The sequence below is a fragment of the Sorex araneus genome, chromosome 2, assembly GCF_027595985.1.
Source record: "Sorex araneus isolate mSorAra2 chromosome 2, mSorAra2.pri, whole genome shotgun sequence".
Taxonomy (NCBI): Eukaryota; Metazoa; Chordata; class Mammalia; order Eulipotyphla; family Soricidae; genus Sorex; species Sorex araneus.
The window spans coordinates 294,177,983-294,199,276 of NC_073303.1; the positions used below are offsets into that span (position 1 = coordinate 294,177,983).

The 21,294-nt window shown below is 50.5% G+C and overlaps 1 protein-coding gene across 3 annotated transcripts in view; it reads left to right on the plus strand.

Annotated features, from left to right (window-relative positions):
- ABCC5 (ATP binding cassette subfamily C member 5) overlaps nt 1–21,294 on the plus strand; it is a 106,606-nt gene that overhangs the window by 38,479 nt on the left and 46,833 nt on the right. For all 3 annotated transcript variants that reach the window (XM_055129719.1, XM_055129720.1, XM_055129721.1), the window contains 8 exons: nt 538–771; nt 902–1,075; nt 2,649–2,796; nt 10,604–10,752; nt 13,339–13,446; nt 16,745–17,101; nt 18,145–18,216; nt 20,756–20,880. In XM_055129719.1, coding sequence (XP_054985694.1) covers nt 538–771; nt 902–1,075; nt 2,649–2,796; nt 10,604–10,752; nt 13,339–13,446; nt 16,745–17,101; nt 18,145–18,216; nt 20,756–20,880 — 1,367 coding nt within the window. The remainder of the gene's footprint in view (nt 1–537; nt 772–901; nt 1,076–2,648; nt 2,797–10,603; nt 10,753–13,338; nt 13,447–16,744; nt 17,102–18,144; nt 18,217–20,755; nt 20,881–21,294) is intronic.

Consider the following 21,294-nt stretch of genomic DNA (forward strand, 5'->3'; position numbering starts at 1 on the left):
TCATTATGATTAAAACTGCTGTTTGTTTTCAGGAATGTTTTGCAAATGCACTTCTCACTCTTCCCCAGTACAACTGTAGGTACACTGTTCCTTTTTATCAAATAAGCACGTTTGCTACAATAGCCTTCCCCTCCACCAAAAAAAAAAAAAATCTTAGTTTCATGTAAAGAGATGTATCCATGCTTACTTAGAGGTACTGGAGTAAAGTCCAGCATTGACGTCTGTGTTTCTAAAAGACAATAATTATAATAAGTGTGTTCAGAATGGACTTCCGCTCGTGGGCAGGCTTATGTTACGTTAGAGAGAGCCCTGCTGTGCGGTGGTGCCCTTGAGGGGGTATGTTTGCAGGCAGACTCCTTCCTGAGCCATGGCCTGCGCGAGGGACCTCAGGCAGGGTCCTGCGAGAAGGTATTTGGTCCTGCTTCTCCTCGTTGGCCCCGAGGCACGCTGCCTGCTCTTTCTAACTTAACATAAAACTGTGGTGTGGCGTGCAGGTGCGGTGACGATGCCCACGGAGGTGTGTGTTTCTCCCTGTAGGCCTTCGTGGTGAAACGCCTTCTGGAGTACGCCCAGGTGGCGGATTCTAACCTCAAGTACAGCTTACTGCTGGTCCTGGGCCTGCTCCTCACGGAGATTGTGCGCTCCTGGTCGCTGGCCCTCACCTGGGCCTTGAACTACCGAACCGGCGTCCGCTTACGGGGGGCCATCCTCACCATGGCGTTTAAGAAGATCCTGAAACTGAAGAATATCAAGGAGAAGTCCGTGGGAGAGGTGAGGTGGGGGTTTGCTCTGAGGACGGAGATTGCTCCCAGCCCGTTCCTCTCCAGGGGAGCCTCGCTCTGTCCTTGGTCTTCCTCCTGGGACCAGGGCCTGCGAGCTCACTGCCCGTCGTGTCTTGTAGCTCATCAACCTTTGCTCCAACGACGGGCAGAGGATGTTCGAGGCGGCCGCAGTTGGCAGCTTACTGGCTGGAGGACCCGTCGTCGCCATCCTGGGCATGGTGTACAATGTGATTATTCTGGGACCCACTGGCTTCCTGGGATCAGCCGTTTTTATCCTCTTTTATCCTGCCATGGTGAGTGAGCCTCCCTGCTGTGTGTCGGCAGCGTCTCCTTAGCGGGGTGACGGGCGCCAGCTTAGGGAGTAGACCTCTCTGAGAACCCCATATCTAACTGGAAACTGCCAGGTCATCATAGGTTTCTGGTTTGGAAAAGTCTAGCAAGAGCTAGATAGTGCTCAGTCCATTGGCAGAACCTTGGCTCGAGAGGACCTGAGGTATCGCATGAATAAAGGCAGCGGCACTGAGTGAAATTAAGAGACACTCAAGTTGGCGTGTCTTGTCCCCAAGGAACCCCAAAGTTTGGGGGCACTCTGTCTCAACTTGACACTGAAAGAACTCCCCCATGCCCGATACATACAACTCACTGTCTGTGCTTATACTGAGAACAAATAGGTGTTTGTCTTAACTTCCATGAAGATATAGGAATTAGATTTTTAATTTCAATTTGGTAGTCTTTTCCTTTTATTTAACTAATTTGTTTGGGGGCTACAACTGGCAGTGCTCAGGGCTTACTCCTAGCTCTGCACTCAGGGGTCACTCCTGGAGAGCTCAGGGACCATCTGGGATGCTGGGGTTCAAACCAGGGTGGGCCCCGTGCAAGGCAGGTGCCCTTCTTGCTGTATTATTGTTCCAGCCCCTAGATATTTATTGTTTGAGACTTCTTAGAGGCAATAGAATTACATGCAGGAGAAACCATCACTGTCAGTATTGTAAATCACAGAATCTCAATCAATAAAAAGTTTTTTAAAGAGTTCATTAAAAGCAGGCGCAGAATGATAATACAGTGTGTAGGGCATTTGCTTTGCACACAAACGACCTGGGTTCAATCCCTGGCATCCAATATGGTCCCCAGCCACTGTTGGGAGTAATTTCTAACTGCAGAGTGAGGAGTAACCACTGAACATAGCTAGGTGTTTCAACAAAACAAAACAAAAGTATTCACACACACACACACACACACACACACACACACACATACATACAAAAAAGAAGGCAGGAGTGATATCACAGTGGGTAGAACGTTTGCCTTGCATGTGACTGACCCAGGTTCCATTCCCAGCATCCCATATTGTCCTCGAACACCTCCAGGAGTAATTCCTGAGTGCAGAGCCAGGAGTAAGCCCTGTGCATTGCTGGGTGTGAGCAAAACAAAGCGAACCAAAAATAAAGTGAAGAAAAAGTCCCAGTTTATGTTTGAATTTTTTTTTTTTTTTTTGCTTTTTGGGTCACATCCGGCGACGCACAGGGTTTATTCTTGGCTCTGCACTCAGGAATTACCCCTGGCAGTGCTCAGGGGACCATATGGGATGCTGGGAATCGAACCCGGCTCGGCCGAGTGCAAGGCAAACACCCTACCCGATGTGCTATCACTCCAGCCCCTGTGTTTGAATTTTTTTTTTAAAAAAAAACATATTTTGGAGTTGCTGGTGACCAAACCCAGGCCCTCATGTAAGTGCTCTACTACTTCGTCCCCGACCTGTTGTTCATTTTATTGATAACCGCCTTAATCAGGCGTGTTTCCCAGAAAGCTTGGGTCACTGTTTTTTCTGAACGAGCTCCCATCCTGTGTCTTTGTGCTTGCTTTCAGATGTTTGCCTCTCGGGTCACTGCATATTTCAGGAGGAAGTGTGTGGCCACCACCGATGAGCGTGTCCAAAAGATGAGCGAAGTTGTCACCTACATTAAATTTATTAAGATGTACGCCTGGGTCAAGGCGTTTTCTCAGATGGTGCAAAGTGAGTTTATGTCTTTATTGTTGCTTGAGGGGGGCAGCACCCAGTGGTGCTGGTGGGGGCCCATGGGGTCAGGGCCTTGCACGAGCGAAGTGCTTGCTCTGTCATTGAGTCCCTGCTGAGAGTGCCACGTGCCCCCTTTGTCCTGGGTGCGCATGTCTGGAAACTGGCAGATCTGGAGTCCTGAGAGGTGGGGCGAGGGGCCGGGTGTGCCCTGGACTGGAAATCAGGGCAGCTGGCCCCTGGGCCTCGCTCTGTCACTCATTCCAAGACAGAAAATGTTCTGCTTATTTTGTCATTTTGAATAACTGATTAACATGAAATCCCTATGTTCTCAGTACCTGGTTCAATTTCATCTCATAAATTCAGTGCGGACATAAACTTGTCAATGCATCAGAAATCTCTGGAGGGCTAAGAAGCAGGCTGGGTTCTCAGATGGAATGCCACAAAAGTTGGTGCTATAGATCTTAACAAGGTGACATTTGAGGGGGCTGGAGTGACAGCACGGCAGGTAGGGTGCTGGCTTTACACTCAGCCAACCTGGGTTCGATCCCTAGAATCCCATATGGTCCCCGAACCTTCTCCAGGAGTGACCCTTGGACTCAGAGCTAGGAATAAACCCTCAGCACTGCTGGGTGTGACCTAAAAACCAAAAAAAGAGGTAACGTTTGAGAAGGATGCGTTCAAAGATACTTTAGAGCTTAAAAGAGAAGACAGGGTTGAAGAAATAACTGAATGAACAGAGCCTGTGCTTTGCGTGCAGGGGGCCTGTGTTCCATTCCTGGTCCCACGTGGTCTCCCAAACGCATTTTGTGTGGCCCCAAATCTGCCACACACAAAAATTATAGAGCAAGTGAAAACAGAAGTCATACTGACATTTCAGTAGAAATAGTCAATAATGAGCTATCAACTGACCTAAAAATCAAAGTGAGCTAACCCAAATTCAGTACCATTGAAAAGGTAAGGCATGGTTTACAGTGTTCAGTGTTCATAAAGATACAATGTTTATAGAGATACAGTGTTTACAGAGATACAATGTTCACAAAGATATAATGTTTATAAAGATACAATGTTCAAATCAAGGGAACTCTAGGATCCTTACTGCCTGGTTTGTTGTTTAAACCTTTGAGGTTCATAAGCTTGATCTCTGAGTGGTCTGGAAGAGGTCATCCTCTCGTGGGTAGCTGGCAGTGGCCAGTGGACAGGCCGCCCTGGCCAAATAGCACATTCATTGCCAACAGAGCGGAACCAAGGGATGAGACCCTAGCACCTGCCATACGTGATGTTGGCAGAGGGAGGGTCCCTTCTGGCTCTCAGATATTGTGCTTGTCCTTAAGCATTGCTGTCTTTTCCTGTGTGTATTTGTCTGCAAAGAGTGTTCTTGCTTCTTGCACACTCAGGCAAGGTAAGTGATAAATATCTCAGTGGTAGTTGGATTTTTTACAGTTTCTTTTGCAGTACAACGTATTGAAACCAGGGTTCTCATGTATGAAATACATGTTTCAGCCATGGAAACACATCCCCAGCTGTGGGTTTTGGGGTTTGTTTGATTTTATTAGGGCATTGGGGGGCCTCCAGCCCCCAATTCTCATCCAGCCAGGCCTGCAGTTCCGTGCAAGGGCCCGAGGATGCCGTGCTCCTGGGGCACTGTGGCATTGGGGGTTCCCTTGGCAACGCTCCAGACCTGCCCCTTTTGATGCTTGGGGACCATGTGAGGCCAGGAATTCAACCCAGGTTGGGTGCATGCTAGGCATACATTCTGAATGCTCCCTCTCTCGACCCCTTGTTTGTGAGGTTTTTTTATTTTAATGTGTCATGGGGCTGGAGAGATAGCACAACGGGTAAGGTGTTTGCCTTGTATGCAGCCGACCTGGGTTCGATTCCTCCATCCCTCTCGGAGAGCCCGACAAGCTGCTGAGAGTATCTCGCCCACACAGCAGAGCCTGTCAAGCTACCCGTGGTGTATTCTATATGCCAAAAACAGTACACAAACCTCACAATAGAGATGTTACTGGTGCCCACTTGAGCAATTCAGTGAGCAACAGGATGACAGTGACAGTGACAATGTGTCATGAGTTAGCTCTCAGGAGAGTTCCTAATGTCTTGGGCAGTGCTGATATCTTTAGGGTCATAGTATAGCCAGTCAGAGAATCACTTTTATGTCTAAGAGTGAGAAAATATCACACCCCTTTATTGTCCTACATCCTACTCCAAGGTCTTTTGATCTCTTGGACTGCTGCTAGCGAGTTATTGCAGATACCGAAGACTGTTCTGATGACAGAAACCATATTTCACTCGTAGACTCATCCTTCCTGCTTCATGTGTGAGGATCTCGCCTGGCATCTGTGTTCAGTGGGCACTCTAGGAAGTCCTAGTTCCCTTTTAATTCTCCATTACCATTGGTGTCACTCCTATTATTATCTAGGCAAGAGATAAGCAGCAACCAGGGAACCAAACACAAATGCCAATTATGAATTCAGTTAGTGTATTCATTCCCTATTAACATAACGAAATCTGCATAAAAGAATCAGACCCAGGCAGAAAATAATCCTTGTCCTGATCACATAATAAATGACTGCTTTCCTAACTGATTTATTCCTGTGGCTTCATCCAGCTCAGACCTCAGGCTGCCATTGAACCATTCTCAGTGATCAGACAGATAACTGGTTTAGGCATCATAAGTATTATAGGGCCTTTTTTTTTTTAACCTTTCAAAATAATATACTTATTTATTGCTTTATTTTGAGGGGGGATCACATCTGGCAATGCTCATGGTTACCCTGGCTCTGCACTCAGGAATTACTCCTGGTGGTGCTTGAGGGACCATATGGGATGCTGGGGATCAGACCCAGGTCACTGGCAGCATGCAAGGCAAATGCTCTACCCATTGTACTATCGCTCAGGCTCATCTTTTTTCCTTTTTTTTTGGGGGGGGGGTCATACCCAGCGATGTACAGGGGTTACTCCTGGCTCTGCACTCAAGAATTACTCCCGGCGGTGCTCAGGGGACCATATGGGATGCTGGGAACCAAACCTGGGTCGGCCGCGTGCAAGGCAAATGCCCTACCTGCTGTGCTATCATTGCTCCAGCCCCCTTTTTTCTTTTTTATTGTAGTCGGAGCAACCTGGCTACAGTAGTGCTAGCATTTATGTATGCATTTTTTGTTTGTTTGTTTATTTTTGGCTACACCTGGCTGTGCTCAGGGCTTACTCCTGGCTTTATCTTTACTTATACTTTTGGTCTTCAAAATCACCTCGCTTCCACTACCATGGACAAAGACTCTCCACTAGTGTCCTGATTTTCAGTTCTTACACCGTCCTGCCTCCTCCCCCACCACTGGGTAGCTTCAGTTCTGTTTTCAGAGTCCACGGGTCTAGATTCACTTAACACTGCTCATGCCCTTGCTTTATTTCTGTATCATGTGAGTCATTTTATCCAGCATTTTTCTTTTCCCCTCTAATTTCACTTAACATGACCCCGCTAGTTCCTGTCAAGATTTAGCAAAAGGTAAGATTGTATCCCTTCATATAGCTGAGTACTATTTCCTTCTGTATATATACCACAACTTCCTTATCCACTTACCCACTTGTGTTTGCAAGTCTTACCTGGACGTGTTATAAATAACATTGTAATGAACATAGGTGTGCATGGCCTTTTGAGTTAATGTTTTATGTCTTTGGAATAGATGCCAAGGAGTGGATTTGCTGAGTCATTCAGTATTTATTTGTTGGACTGGGGGGGAGGGGAGCATCCCAGCAGTCTGGAACTATTCCTGGCTTTGTGCTTAGGGGCCCGGAGGCAGTGCCTGAGATTGAAACAGGTTGATGGTAGAGAATACAAGTACCTTACCTCCTCTATGATCTCTTCTGCCCCTGATGGTCCTATTTTTATTTTATTTTTTATTGAATCACTTTGAGATGTATCCTTACAAAACTGTTCAAGATTGGATTTCAGTCATACAGTATTCCAACACCCATCCCTCCACCAGTGTACTTTCCCCAGCACCAGTGTCCCCAGGTTCCCTCCCATTACCCACCACCACTCCCTGCCTGCCTCTATGGCAGGCACTTTTCTTCTCTCTCTCTGTCTCTCTCTCTCTGTCTCTCTGTCTCTGTCTCTCTCCCTTCCTCCCTTCCCTCCCCATCCCTTGCTTTTTGAGCATTGTAGTTTGCAATATTGATACTGAAAGGTTATCAAGAATATCCCTTGGGGGGGCTGGAGCGATAGCACAGCAGGTAGGGCCGAACTGAGTTCAATTCCCAGCATCCCATATGGTCCCCTGAGCACCGCCAGGGGTGATTCCTGAGTGCAGAGCCAGGAGTAACCCCTGTGCACCGCCAGGTGTGACAAAAGAATATCCCTTGGGGCTGGAGCTATAGCACAGCGGGCAGGGCCTTGCCTTGCATGTGGCTGACCCGGGTTCTATTCCTAGCATGGTCCCCTGAGCACCGCCAGGAATGATTCCTGAGTGCATGAGCCAGGAGTAACCCATGTGCATCGTCAGGTGTGACCCCCCCCCAAAAAAAAAACAATATCCCTTTGCCTACTTTTACCCTCAGATTTTTTCCAGCGTGATCACTCCCAGCTATTATTGTCATACTGGTGGTCTCTTCTCTATCTTACCTACCCTCGGCCCCACACACACTTGTGTTTAGTTCCAACCATTGACCAGTCCTTCTAACCCGTTTTCCCTGGCCATGGATATTAGTCTTCTGTTACATACTTTTTATATACCACAAATGAATGCAGTCATTCTATATCTGCCCCTCTCCTCTGACTTTTTACTCAGCATGATGCTCTTCATGTCCATCCATTTATATGCATTAATATTTCATGACTTCATTTTCCCTGACAACTGCATAGTATTCCATGTGCCATAGTTTTTCTATCCATTCATCTGTTCTTGGGCACCCAGGTTGTTTCCAGATTCTGGCTATGGTGAGTAGTGCTGCAGTGAACGTAGGAGTGCAGATGGAGTTTCTGCTGTGTTTTTTAGCCCTCAGGGTATATTCCCAGGAGTGGTATTGCTGGGTCAAATGGGAGCTCGATTTTCTAGTTTTTTGAGAAACGTCCATATTGTTTTCCACAAAGGCTGGACCAGTCAGCATTCCCACCAGCAATGAAGGAGAGTCCCTTTCTCCCCACTTCCACGCAAACTCCGGTTACTTCTGTTCTTTTGGATGTGTGCCAGTCTCTGTGGTGTGAGATGATATCTCATTGTTGTTTCGATCTGCATCTCCCTGATGATTAGTGATAAAGAGCATTTTTTCAGATGCCTTTTGACCATTTGAATTTCTTCTTGGAGAAAGTTTCTGTTCATTTCATTGCCCCATTTTCTGATCAGGTTGGATGTTTTCTTCTTGTAGAGTTCAACCAGCAGTGCCTTGTATATCCTTGATACTAACCCCCTATCAGAAGAGTATTGGGTGAATGTTCTTTCCCATTCCGTAGGCTACCTTTGTATCCTGGTTACTGTTTCTTTTGAGGTGCAGATGCTTCTTAGTTTAAAATGGTTCTGTTTTTATTTATTTGAGGAACACTCCCATTTCTATGGCTTGGGTTGCTCCCGGTAGAACTCAGCTGGGGATTGAACCCAGATCTCCTTTATGCAAAACGTGTGCTCAGCCCTCTGAGACATCTTGCTAACCCCTACTTTAAAATTTTGTTTGGGGGCCACACCTGGTGATGTTCATAGTTTACTCCAGACTTTAGTTTCATGTCCATTATTGTCACTGTCATTCTGTTGCTCATCAATTTGTCAGAGCGGGCACCAGTAACAGTAACAATAAGCCTCTCATTGAGAGACTTATTGTTACTGTTTTTGGCATATACAATATACCACGGGTAGCTTGCCAGGCTCTGCCGTGTGGGCAAGATAATCTCAGTAGCTTGCCGGGCTCTCCGAGAGGGGCGGAGGAGTCGAACACAGGTCGGCCGCCTGAAAGGCAAACACCCTACCGCTGTGCTATCGCTCCAGCCCCATTATTATATTGCAATTATTTCTATTATTGTCATACTGGTCCCGTCTCTATCCCAACTGCCCTCTGCCCTCCCCCAGCCACACCTATGGCAACTTCCGACCATTGACCACTCCTCCTGGCCCGTTTTCCTGGCCTCAGATATTAGTCTCATACTATTTATATATATATATATATAATAAATGAGTGCCGTCATTCTGTATCTGTCCCTCTCATCCGACTCATTTCACTCAGCAGGATACTCTCCATGTCCATCCAATTATAAGCAGATTTCATGGCTTCATTTTCCTAACAGCTGCATAGTATTCCATTGTGTAGGTGTACCATAGCTTCTTTAGCTAGTCACCTACTCTTGTCTCCCAGCTTCATGATGAGTTGATTCCATTAGCAAGGAAATCAGAAGCAGACATAAATGGGACTGTGTTTAAAATGTTTTTGCACTGTGAGAGAAACTAGAGAGAATTAAAGGAACAAATTGGGACCAGATACTTTTACATCTAATAAAGGGCTAATTTCTAGGCTAGAGTAATACTGTATAGGGAAGCCCGTTTTTTAATTCCTTAAAAACTGGTCCCCCTGAAGGAGTACTCCACAGCTTGGAAGTTGGCCTCACATGCTAGGTGAAGAAGCAGTGCTGATAGAGAAGGGATCACCAAGCAAAGGGTGCTAGGTGGGCCCGCTAGGGATGGGAGATATGGGTTGAAAACAGACTATAGACTGAACATGATGCCTACTCAATACCTCTGTAGCAAACCACAACACCCAAAGGAGAGAGAGAACAGAAGGGAATGCCCTGCCACAGAGGCAGGCTGGGGTGGGGGGAGGGATACTGGGAACATTGGTGGTGGAAAATGGGCACTGGTGGAGGGATGGGCACTCGATCATTGTATGACTGAAATGCATGCAAGAAAATTTGTAAGTCTGTAACTTTATCTCACAGTGATTCACTAATAAAAAAAAATAAAACCTGGTCCCCCTGAGTACTGCCAGGAACAACTCGGGAGCATAGAGCTGAGAGTAACTCCCTAAGTAGCTCCAAAACAAAGCAAAAACAGTGGCAACAAAAAAGGGCTTGTTTGGGGCTGGGGCAATAGCACAGTAGGTAGGGCGTTTGCTTTGCATGCGGCCGACCCGGGTTCAATTCCCAGCATCCCATATGGTCCCCCAAGCACCGCCAGGAGTAATTCCTGAGTGCAGAGCCAGGAGTAACCCCTGTGTATCACCGGGTGTGACCCAAAAAGCAAAAAAAAAAAAGGCGTTTGTTTATAAGACGTGTTAAAGCTCTCAGGAGGCTCAAGAGCAGCAAACTTGGGGCTGGAGAAACAGACAGCAGGCGGGCGGCTTGCCTGGAACGTAGCTGACCCTGGGTTTACCTGAGCACCCCATGTGGTCCCTGAGCCCCTCTAGGAGTGATTCCTGAGTGCAGAGTTCAGAGGAAGCTCTGAGCACTAACGTGTAACCCCCCCCCCGCAAAAAAAAAAAAAAAACCCAGAAACAAACCAACAAGTTCAGCACCCCAGAAAGGATCTTTTTTTGTTCTTGTTCTTGTTTTTTTGGCCACACCTGGCAGTACTCAGGGGTTACTCCTGGCTCTGCACTCAGGAATCACTCCTGGTGGGCTGGGGGGGACTATATGAGATGCTGAGGATTGAACCCAGGTTGGCCACGTGCAAAGCAAGAGCCCTAGCCGCTGTGCTGTCTCTCCCACCCCAGAAAGGGCCTTAGTAAAACTCCTGTGTGGTGGCAGGCCTCCTGGATCTTGCTGGGTGGCGGGAAACCGGCGTGCTGTGGTTTCCGCTGATGTCCTGGCTTTCTCGCTCTGTACTCGCAGAGATCCGCGAGGAGGAGCGGCGGATCCTGGAGAAGGCTGGCTACTTCCAGAGCATCACCGTGGGCGTGGCGCCCATCGTCATGGTGATCGCCAGCGTGGTGACCTTCTCCGTGCACATGAATCTGGGCTTTGACCTGACGGCAGCACAGGTGAGGAGCCTTGTAGCAAGATCGGCCCGGCAGGTGCTCTGGGCCTCTGGGAACTGGATTGGCAGGTTCCACCGATAACCCACATCACCACTTGTTTGTTTGTTTTTTTTTCCCTCATACCTAAAATGAAGTCAGAAAGTGGAAAACTTTCAACCCTAATGCATAAACTCAGATGGTTTTCAGTAAGCTCAGGGTTGAGTTGAATGCTGAAATACACATCATCCTTTGAAACTTACAGAGACTTCTCATTGAACGTCTTGTTTTCTTTTTTCTTTTTTAATTCTTTAATTATATTTAGTACTGCCCTTTGGCTCTGTGCTCAGGAATTACTCCTGGCGGTGCTCAGGGGACCATATGGGATGCTAGGCATCGAACCTGGGTCGGCCGCGTGCAAGGCAAATGCCCTACCTGCTGTGCTATTGCTCCAGCCCCTGAACGTCTTGTTTTAAAACGCAAACAGCAAAACTATCTTTGCAGGAGAAGTTCTGGGGCTGAGAGATAGTACAGTGGGTCAGGCGCTTGCCTTGAATGCCTCAATGCTGGGTCTAAGACCTCCGAGCCCACCAGGACCGACCCCTGAGCACAGCAAGGTGTGGCCCCCAAACAAAGAAGCAGAAAAGAAGTATCTGACTCATACCCACGTGATCAGCCTTCCGCCTACAGGACGTTGATGGGAACTTGTGATGTCAGTTGTGGCCTCATCAGACTCCATTTCTTTCTTTGGCACATAGGCAGAAATATATTTATCTAGTGATTATTTCACTGTCACTGTCATCCCGTTGATCATCAGTTTGCTCGAGCAGGCACCAGTAACGTCTCCATGTGAGACTTCTTGTTACTCTTTTGGGCATATCCAATATGCCACGGGTAGCTTGCCAGGCTCTGCTGTGCGGGCGAGATACTCTCGGTAGCTTGCCGGGCTCTCCAAGAGGGGCGGAGGAATCAAACCCGGGTCATCCGTTTGGTTTGCAGAACTAGCAATGGTCAATTTAAAATCAGTGAAAGAGGTTCTTAGCGTTCCCTTTGTTGTCAGGAAACTCCATCCTAAACCACCTTACCAGCCCCCTCACTCTGCCTTGGACTGGAGAGAAAGTACAGCAGGTGGGATGCTTGTCTTGCCTGGGGCCATCCTGGGTTGTATTTCTGGCACCCCCATATGGCCCCCTAATTCCTGCCATGAGTGGTCCCTAAGCAGAGAACCTGGAGTAAGACCTGAGCCCTGCCAGGCGGGGCCCCAAAACAATAACAAACATGTTCCTGCACTCTGCAAATTACTCCTCTGTCAGAGTCAATGATATTGTTTACAATTCTTTCTGGGCCAGCACGTCTGGAGGTGCTGGGGTATCCCTCACTCAGTGTGGCAGCAAAGGAAAAGCAGTATCCTTCGCCACACAGCAGTGATTCAAGATTGTGCTGTTGGGAAAAGAACCTGTAAAATCCTTGATAACAATGGTTTGGTTCTGTGGTTCTCTCTCTCTCCCTCTCCCTCCCTCCCTCCCTCCCTCCCTCCCTCCCTCCCTCCCTCCCTCCCTCTACCTGCCACCCTCCCTCTCTTTCCCTCTCTCTGTCCCTCTCTCCCTCTCTCTCTCCCTTCCTCTCTCTCTCTCCCTCCCTCCCTCTCTCAATGCCTCTCCCTCCCTCCCTCCCTCCCTCCCTCCCTCCCTCCCCCCCTCTCTTTCTCTCTCACTCTCTCTCTCTCCTCCCCTCACCTCCCATTCAGGGGTCCTGCCTGTCTTAAATCTCAATAAACTTTCTCTTCTTTGCAGCTTTTGTTTTGATTTGGTTTTGGATCATACCCAACAATGCTCAAGGGTTACTCCTGGCTCTGCACTCAGGAATTAGCCCTGGCAGTGCATGGGGGACCTTATGGGATGCTAGGGATTGAACTCCAGTTAGCCGTGTGCAAGGCAAGTGCCCTAGCCATTGAACAATTGCCCCGGTCCCTTTGCAACCTTGGACCTCATACCCGGTAGGCAACTTTCAGTGAGCCTCATCAAATCGGGACTTATTTTCATCGCAGAGACTTATACCTGCCCTTGGCTGCAAGCAGGATTAACCTCAACAGTATCTTTTAGAGAAAACTCATTGACCATAACTAATAGCTGTTTTAATATATATATTTAATATGATTTTGAATTATTTGCTTTCAAACTTGAGAATCACTATAGACTGGGTTTTTTTTTTTTTTTTGGTGGTGGTGGTGTGTGTGTGTGTGTGTGTGTGTGTGTGTGTGTGTGTGTGTGTGGCGGGGGGCAGGGGTGTTCATCTTGAGTTATGCTCAGGGCTTATTCCTGGCTCTGTGCTCAGAATCACACCTGTTAGGCTCAGGGTCCACATGGGCTGCCAAGAATCAAACCCAGGTGGGCTACACACAAGGCAAGTTCCCTACCCACTATATTATCACTCCCGCCCCACAGTTTCTAAACTTTCAAAGAATAAAAACCGCATCCTCTTTTTCCCTTTAGTTAAATCTAACACAAAAGCCCATAACATAAGAGATAACTAGAAGGGCTAACATGGGCTCTGCCATCTTTCCCTGACACCTTCTCTATCAGCTCCTTTTTTCTGTCTCTTTATGTTCTACAGGCCTTCACAGTGGTGACCGTCTTCAATTCCATGACTTTTGCTCTGAAAGTCACTCCATTCTCGGTGAAATCCCTCTCGGAAGCATCCGTTGCTGTTGACAGGTTTAAGGTAAGTGGCTCCCGGCCCCACTCCCAGGCCAGGAAGGTTTCCCAGGCCAAAGTCATCGTTGCCTTTATTCCAGCAGGCCACACGAGGCCAGCATTGGTCAGAAGGAGGCAGGAGAGGAGCCAGAGTGATAATTTAGCGGGTTGGGCATTGCCTTGCTTGTGACCGACTCGGGTTTGAACCCTAGCATCCCATAAGAACTTCTTCCCCGAGTTTGTTTACTGGGTGTGGCCCAACTGGAAAAAAAAAAAAAGAAAAATGAAAGAGGCAGGAGAGGAGTTTGAATTCCCTGATTTTGTGCTGCCAGCATTTCAGCTTCTCTCCAGAGTGTGTCCCTTTCGTCTGGACCTGACATAGCTCTAGAGCAGCTTCTCTCGAGAGTGTGTCCCTTTCGCCTGGACCTGACATAGCTCTAGAGCAGCTTCTCTCGAGAGTGTGTCCCTTTCGCCTGGACCTGACATAGCTCTAGAGCTTTGCCTCACTGCGCCCTAGAAGGGCTTAGACCTACAAGATCAGAACCATTGATGACTGTCTCACCACCCCGTCCTGCCACCTGCCATTACCAAATTCACTGCCACCGGGCATGTAGCTCAGAGGGAAAATTCATGCCTTGCCTGTGTGGGGCTGAGGGTCCCCCAGCCCTTGCTGAAACACACTTGTCATTGTAACTGATCCATGTGCTGGACCCTGTTGGATACTTCCTTTTCCCTGCCCTGTGACATGTCCCTTCAGGGGCAGACCTGCAGTGACCTTGGGGAAGTCCTAAGTCTGGCTCCTGCCGAACAAGGTGGAGATGCATCAGGCATTCTCACAGGTGCCTGGGTTATCAGGCTTGACTGTTTGCACCTCTGGGCCCGTGTAAGACAGGAGAGATCGGTACAGGAAGGTGCTTCATCCCTGGGAACAGCCCCCCTAGGAGCACCCCCGTGTGGGCTAGACTCCTCCTTCCTCCCTGCTGGTACTTCCTGGCCAGTACGGGTGGCGCTGAGCCAGGGCTAGTAGGCGTTGGAGGAGTTAAACCACCATCTCGGAAGCTGAGGAGACAGACTGTGTTTACACGTTGATAACTTTGTTGTCCAGAGGAGAGCCCCGGGCTGATTAAAAGCAGAGCTGCTTTGTCTTTCCTGGCTCAGTCACGGAGGCAAACATTGATGCCGCCAGGCGTCGCCCGCCTCTTCCTCGAGCCCTTGAATGTGGTGGCCTTTCTTTTCGGATGAAGGAGTGGGAGTTTGCCGTTCAGACTTGTTTTCCCTCCTGGGCCGGCTGCCCTTTGCTTGCTTAGGAGGATTTGAGGCCAGCAGGTGGCTTTTCATGAAATAGCTCTTTCTCTTCAGGAAGCTTCTGAGTTGTTGGGACAGAACCTACCTTGCTCCCCGCCCTACCCCCAGGGGGTCACAGGCCCATGTTCTGCCTGGATCTTCCAGTCAGAGAGAGTGGGGTCTTGTCTCGTTGGTCAGGGCCTCGAGGGGAAATCGGGTGGCTACAGGGTGTTCTTCTCTACAGTCTACAGTCCGGCCAGAGGGTACCCAGAGCGGGCCCCCTCTAGGCAGGAAGGAGGGGCTGCAGGGCCCTGAGTGGAGGGGAAGGCGGCCAGGCCAGAGCTTCTTGTTCAGGAGTTCACTGAGGCCTGAGGAACCTGGAGGAGAGTGACGTCGCAGGAGTTCTGCGGGCGGCCAAGCTCCTCAGAGCGTGGCACGGGTTCTGTTCTTCCCCGAGCCTCCCAGGAAGATGCAGAAGACGCAGCCAACAGCTGTTAGTGGAAAGCAGGGATGAAACCAGGGCCGAGCAAGTGAAGATCATCTATCTAAATTCAAGCCTTAATGGTGGGGCCGGAGCACTGGCACAGCGGGTGGGGCGCTCGCCTTACCCGTGGGCAAGCCAAGCTTGATCGCCGGGACCCCGAGTGGCCTCCTGAGCACCACCGAGTGTGGCCCTAAAGCTTAAAAACAAACAAGAAACAATGACAGACACAGTGAACTATGACACTCGTAGGAAGACTCGGCGCCAGAGTGACTGAGGGGGTCCCCTGAGGGCCCGCAGAGAAATGAGAGGAGCGGGGGCCGCTCTGTGGTGGGCCGTCTGCGGTGGGGCCACACCTGGGTGCCCTCATCACTGAGCTGAGCCCGGAGCCCAAATGTTCGCTCTCTCTAATGACTTTCGCACATGTTAACTGGCTTTGGGCGGGGGCCTTCTCCCAAGGGAGCTCAGGAGACCTGGGGTCTCTGTCCAGCTTTTCTCAGACCCCTGGGCAGCAGTTCTCTGTGAAGGCGTGAGAATTTGGTGCTTCTGCGGCCCTTCGGGGATGACCGGTGGCCCCCCGTGTTGCTCGGGGAACCATGGGGTGTGGAGAAGCAAACGGGGGTCAGCTGCAGGCACCTTAACCCCACACTGTATCTCCAGGTCTTGATTTGTTTGATTTTTTTTTTTTTTTTGTATAAATGTATTTTTCTCCCCCTGGGAATCCAATGGATGGTAGCCTGTAGCGGCTGCTGGCTTCATGTTTTCACAGCCCGCATAAATTGTGAACGTGGTTTAGCGGGCTCACTCGTTCAGACCACCTTTCAGAAACTCCTTCCCCACCTCTTCAGCCAAGCTTCTCCTTCCCCTAACTCGGGGGGGCCCCCCCCCCCGAGAGGAAGTGGGAACAGCCTGTCTCTCTCTCCCAAGCATGACATTGAGTGGAAGTCCCCGCTCCTCCATGAACGACCAAGCCTCTGGCCGTTGGAATCCTCACAAGCTTCGCATCAGAAGTTGGAAGACACAGATTCAGCCTCCGCCCTCCCCCGCCCCAGCCTTGTGGCAAGCAAGGGCTGAAGGAAGGCAATGCCCAGACGGGTTTAGATTCGGTAGGAAACAGTGATGGGGGCCTGTGTAAGAGACCAGATGTCCTTTGAACTTTCCCTCTCTTTTCTTCCGTGACTCAGCAACTCCTAGGCATGACTCAGCATCGTTTAAGTATGACTTAGCAACTCCTAGGCGTGACTCAGCAATTTCTGGTGAAAGCAGGGGATGGAAGACGGCTTGGTTTGGGCCAGGGAAAAGTTCAAGGCAGTTGAGGTTGTGCAGGGTGTTGAGCCCGACACCAGACCCCTGTTCCTGCCCTGAGCGAGAGGGTCCCTCCCTTCCCATGATCCCCCCAGGGGCCCGAGACTGGGCCACACTAATGAGCTCCCTTTTGCCCTTCAGCTGCCTTCCACTGTATAGCCTGATGTGTTTTGCTCCGTGAGTGTGCGCCCTAGGCTTGTGTCCCTGGTCCTGATGCCGTGTCTCATCTTTGCACCTCTCTCACAACTCCTATCAGAGTTTGTTTCTAATGGAAGAGGTTCACATGATAAAGAAAAAGCCAGCCAGCCCTCACGTCAAGATAGAGATGACAAATGCCACGCTGGCCTGGGACTCCTCCCACGCCAGTATCCAGAACTCGCCCAAGCTGACCCCAAAAATGAAAAAAGACAAGAGGGCGGCCCGGGGCAAGAGAGACCAGGGGCGGCAGCGGCAGCACACTGGGCACCAGGAGGTGCTGGCGGAGCAGAAGGGCCACCTCCTGCTGGACATCGACGAGCGGCCCAGCCCCGAGGAGGAAGGGGGCAAGCACGCGCCCCCGGGGAGCCTCCGCCTGCAAAGGACGCTGTACGGCATCGACCTGGCAGTTGAAGAGGTAACCCCGAGGCTCCCCGCCCCCACCAGCCGCCTGCCCCTGACCTGCCCCCAGCAGCTCTGTCCTCTGTGGCTGGGCATGACCCGGAACTCAAGTGCAGCTGGGTGGGAGCAGAGTAGAGTGGGCAGGGCATTTGTCTCGCACGCGGCCGGCCCAGGTTCAATCCGACATCCCATGGGGTACCCTGAGCACCGCCAGGAGTAATTCCTGAGGAGTGCAAAGCTGGGAGTGATTTTTGCATTGCTGGGTGTGATGCAAAAACAAAAATGTATTAATTAAAAAATGAAAACCATTTGTTGGAGCCAGAGCACTAGCACAGCAGGGAAGACATTCACATGGCACACAGCTGACCTGACCTGGGTTCAATCCCTGGCATCCCATGTGACCCCCCCCCCCAGTCCCACCAGGAATGAACCCTGAGCACAGAGTCAGGAGTAAGTCCTGAGTACCGCTGATTATGACCCTAAAACCAACGTAAAATAAAATAAAAATCATTTGCTTTTGAAGCCTGTTAACGCTCTCCTTGAAGAACTGATCATGCTGCCTGAGCTGCAGGCTCGGCATTTGGTGTCTATGCAGACTGATGGTATAAAATATTCCTCAGATTCTCAGAAACATTTTGTAAGTAAGAAAGACAAAGCAACTGAGCACATATTTTCTGTTCAAAGTATTTTCTAAACCTCAGGGGGTCACAGTGAAATAGGCTTCAAGCATCCTGCCCTCTGTCCCAAAACAGCAACTGAAATAAATAATCCCCAAGCTCAGCTGACCAGCACAGAAAGGAGCCACTAGCCATTCTCAGGAGGGTGTGGTGGTCGCCGGTGTGTGGCATGGTCTTCTACAAGGCTGTCGCCTCAGAACCTCCCCACAGACCCTCCAGAGTAGGGACTGACAGGGAGAGACGGAGCTCAGTGACCTCCAGGGTCGCCTGGACAGCACTTCCCATGGTGGTGGGCAACAGTGAACTTGGCGTTCGACCATCCGGAGCCCTCAGGCCCTGTGGCTGTGCCCACCGTGACCTTCTCCCTCTCTGCTTTGTCCAGGGGAAGCTGGTTGGCATCTGTGGCAGTGTAGGGAGTGGCAAGACCTCTCTGATCTCAGCCATCTTGGGCCAGGTAAGCTTTTGTGGCCATCCCTGTCGGTCTCGGCTGCTCTGTCTGTCTTCCACTCAGAACTCTCAAGAAGACAAAATGAACCAGGAGAACCTGGAAGCAGATTTCAGCCTGGGTCTGTGTCATGCCTTGACTCCCAGCACACACGCCCTCAGAGTCCTTCTCAGGACCAAGTGGACACCTGGGATGTCCATTGCAGCACACATAGAGACAGACACACATAGACACATACACACACGGAGACCAACACACACAGTCATACACACACACAGAGACACACAAAGACTCACACACAAAGACAGACACACACAGACTCACACACACAGACAGACACACACAGACTCACACACAGAGACAGACACTCACAGACTCACACACACAGAGACAGACACTCACAGACTCACACACAGAGACAGACACACACAGACTCACACACAGAGACAGACACTCACAGACTCACACACAAAGACAGACACACACAGACTCACACACAGAGACAGACACTTTCATACACACACAGAGATAGATACACACAGACTCACATATAGAGACAGACACACACAGACTCACACACACAGAGACAGACACACACACAGAGACTCACACACAGAGACAGACAACACACACACTGTCATACACACAGAGATAGATACACACAGACTCACAGAGACAGACACACACAGACACACACACAGACACAGTCATACACACAGACTCACACACACAGAGACAGACACACAGTCATCCACACGCAGAGACAGACACACACTCACACACAGACAGACACACAAAAATAAATAAGCAAACAGAAAGACCAAAGATAAGAAAGTGAGCCTGGAGCAATAGTACTGTGGGTTGGGCACTTGACTTGCTCGCTGGTGGCCCAGGTTTCATCCCTGGCATCCCCTATGGTCCCCTGAGCACCACCAGGAGTGATTCCTGAGTGCAGAGAAAGGAGTAAGACCTGAACACTGCTGGGTGTGGCCCCAACCCCCCATCCCTACCCCTTCACCCCCCCCAAAAAAAAAAAACAGGAAAAGAAAAGTCCCTTCAATGTGACTTGTCATTAGTGGCCAGACCTGAGGGACAGTGAGGGAAGTGGGGAGACAGAAGCGGGCCACGGCTAAGGGGCTGCCAGCAGCCCGGCACACAGTGACAGTGAGCTGCAGACTCTTGAGTGTTTGCTTCTGGGTCCGTCCTTCGGCCCTCGGTGACAGGCATATGAGGCTGGGAAGCCCCCACCTGGGAGTTCAGCTCTGGGGGTCTGCAGTGTGTGTGTCACCACCAGCAGAGCTGGGCTCCCAGGGGACTCCCCTCAGAGCCGCCCACCTCCCCATTTGCAGGTTGCTGGGCTTGTGGCCCAGAGCTGGAGAAGACAGGCTTGGCTGGGTATCACCCCGGACTGGCTAACGGAGCTGTTCCAGAGCGTAGAAGGGATTAGTCCCTCCGCATCAGTCACTGAGACAAAAAGCAGCTTAGAACTCATCATGCCCCCGACCCCTCGCCCCTCTTTTGGGAGAGGGCGGGAATTTGTGGGGGCAGCAGCTCAGGGCTTATTCCTGCCTCTGTGTGCAGGGATCATTCCTGGGCAGTGCTCAGGAGAGCGTGTGATGCCGGGGATCGAACCAGGGTCATTGCTTGCAAGACAAGCTCCTTACTCTCCATCCTATCTCTCCGGTCCCCTGTCTCTCTTCTGGTTCATGTCCAACTGGAATTTTTTTCCCTCTTTGGTCCTCATTACACAGAAGCAGCTGGGTCTAGCCAGCTGTGTGGATTAATTCTGCCAGTTGGCCTGCCCTCATTTTGAGGGAGGAAGTAGCTCTAAATCCTGGCAACATCCTCCCCAGGGAAATCCCGAGAGGGCCTTGCTCCTTATCCTTCCTTTAATTAAAAAGGGTCAGAAGGAATGGTCGACAGTTGGAAACTTGCCACCAAGTTTCGGGGTGGAGGGGGGGAGCAGTAAGAATAAAGAAGGGACCGCTATGGCTATGATAGTTGGAAGTGATCTTTCTGGACAGAGAGTGAGTGCTGAAAGGAATATACATGATGACCTTTCAGCATCTGTATTGCAAACCACAGTGTCCCAAGGGGGGTGGGGGGAGGGAAGGAAGAGGAGGGGGGCGTGCCACTATGGGGGGGGTGCTGGCAGGAACTGGGGACATTGATGGGGGGGGGGTGAAGTGTACACTGGTTAAGGGAGGGGTGTTGAAACATTGTATGTTTGAAACCCAGTCATGGACAACTTTGTAACTGTATCTCACGGTGATTAAGGTTTGTAATTAGGGTGGAAGGGTGGCGTGGGCTACTGAATAACAAGTTGATCACGTGCTGGGCTGGCCTGTCCCCGCCCCCACCTGGTTGGCTTTCTTGGCCTTGGTCGCTGTCTCTGGAATAAAGGTGTGGGGGGCTGGGGTCTGGATTGGGATCCAGAAAACACCCCAGTGGAGTCATAGAGCTTTCGGCGCGGCTATGGGCCGTGGGGGGTGCGTGGGGTGGGCGCCCTCTGGGCGTGGCTGCCACTGCACGGTGTCTGTCTCCCCAGATGACGCTCCTCGAGGGCAGCATCGCGGTCAACGGCACCTTCGCCTACGTGGCCCAGCAGGCCTGGATCCTCAATGCCACACTAAGGGACAACATCCTCTTCGGGAAGGAGTATGACGAGGAGAGGCAAGGAATCGGTTTGGCTTCCCATCCGCTTTCCGCCCTGGCCCGTGCCTGGCCAGGCCTCGGGCTTTCTGCTCCCATAGGCCCTGAGCTGTGTTCTCTGTGTCCCTGAGCTGTGCTCTCTGTGTCCCTGAGCTGTGCTCTCTGTGTCCCCTGAGCTGTGCTCTCTGTGTCCCTGAGCTGTGCTCTCTTTGTCCCCTGAGCCGTGTTCTCTGTGTCCCTGAGCTGTGCTCTCTGTGTCCCTGAGCTGTGTTCTCTGTGTCCCTGAGCTGTGCTCTCTGTGTCCCTGAGCTGTGTTCTCTGTGTTCCTGAGCTGTACTCTCTGTGTCCCTGAGCTGTGTTCTCTGTGTCCCCTGAGCCGTGTTCTCTGTGTCCCTGAGCTGTGCTCTCTGTGTCCCTGAGCTGTACTCTCTGTGT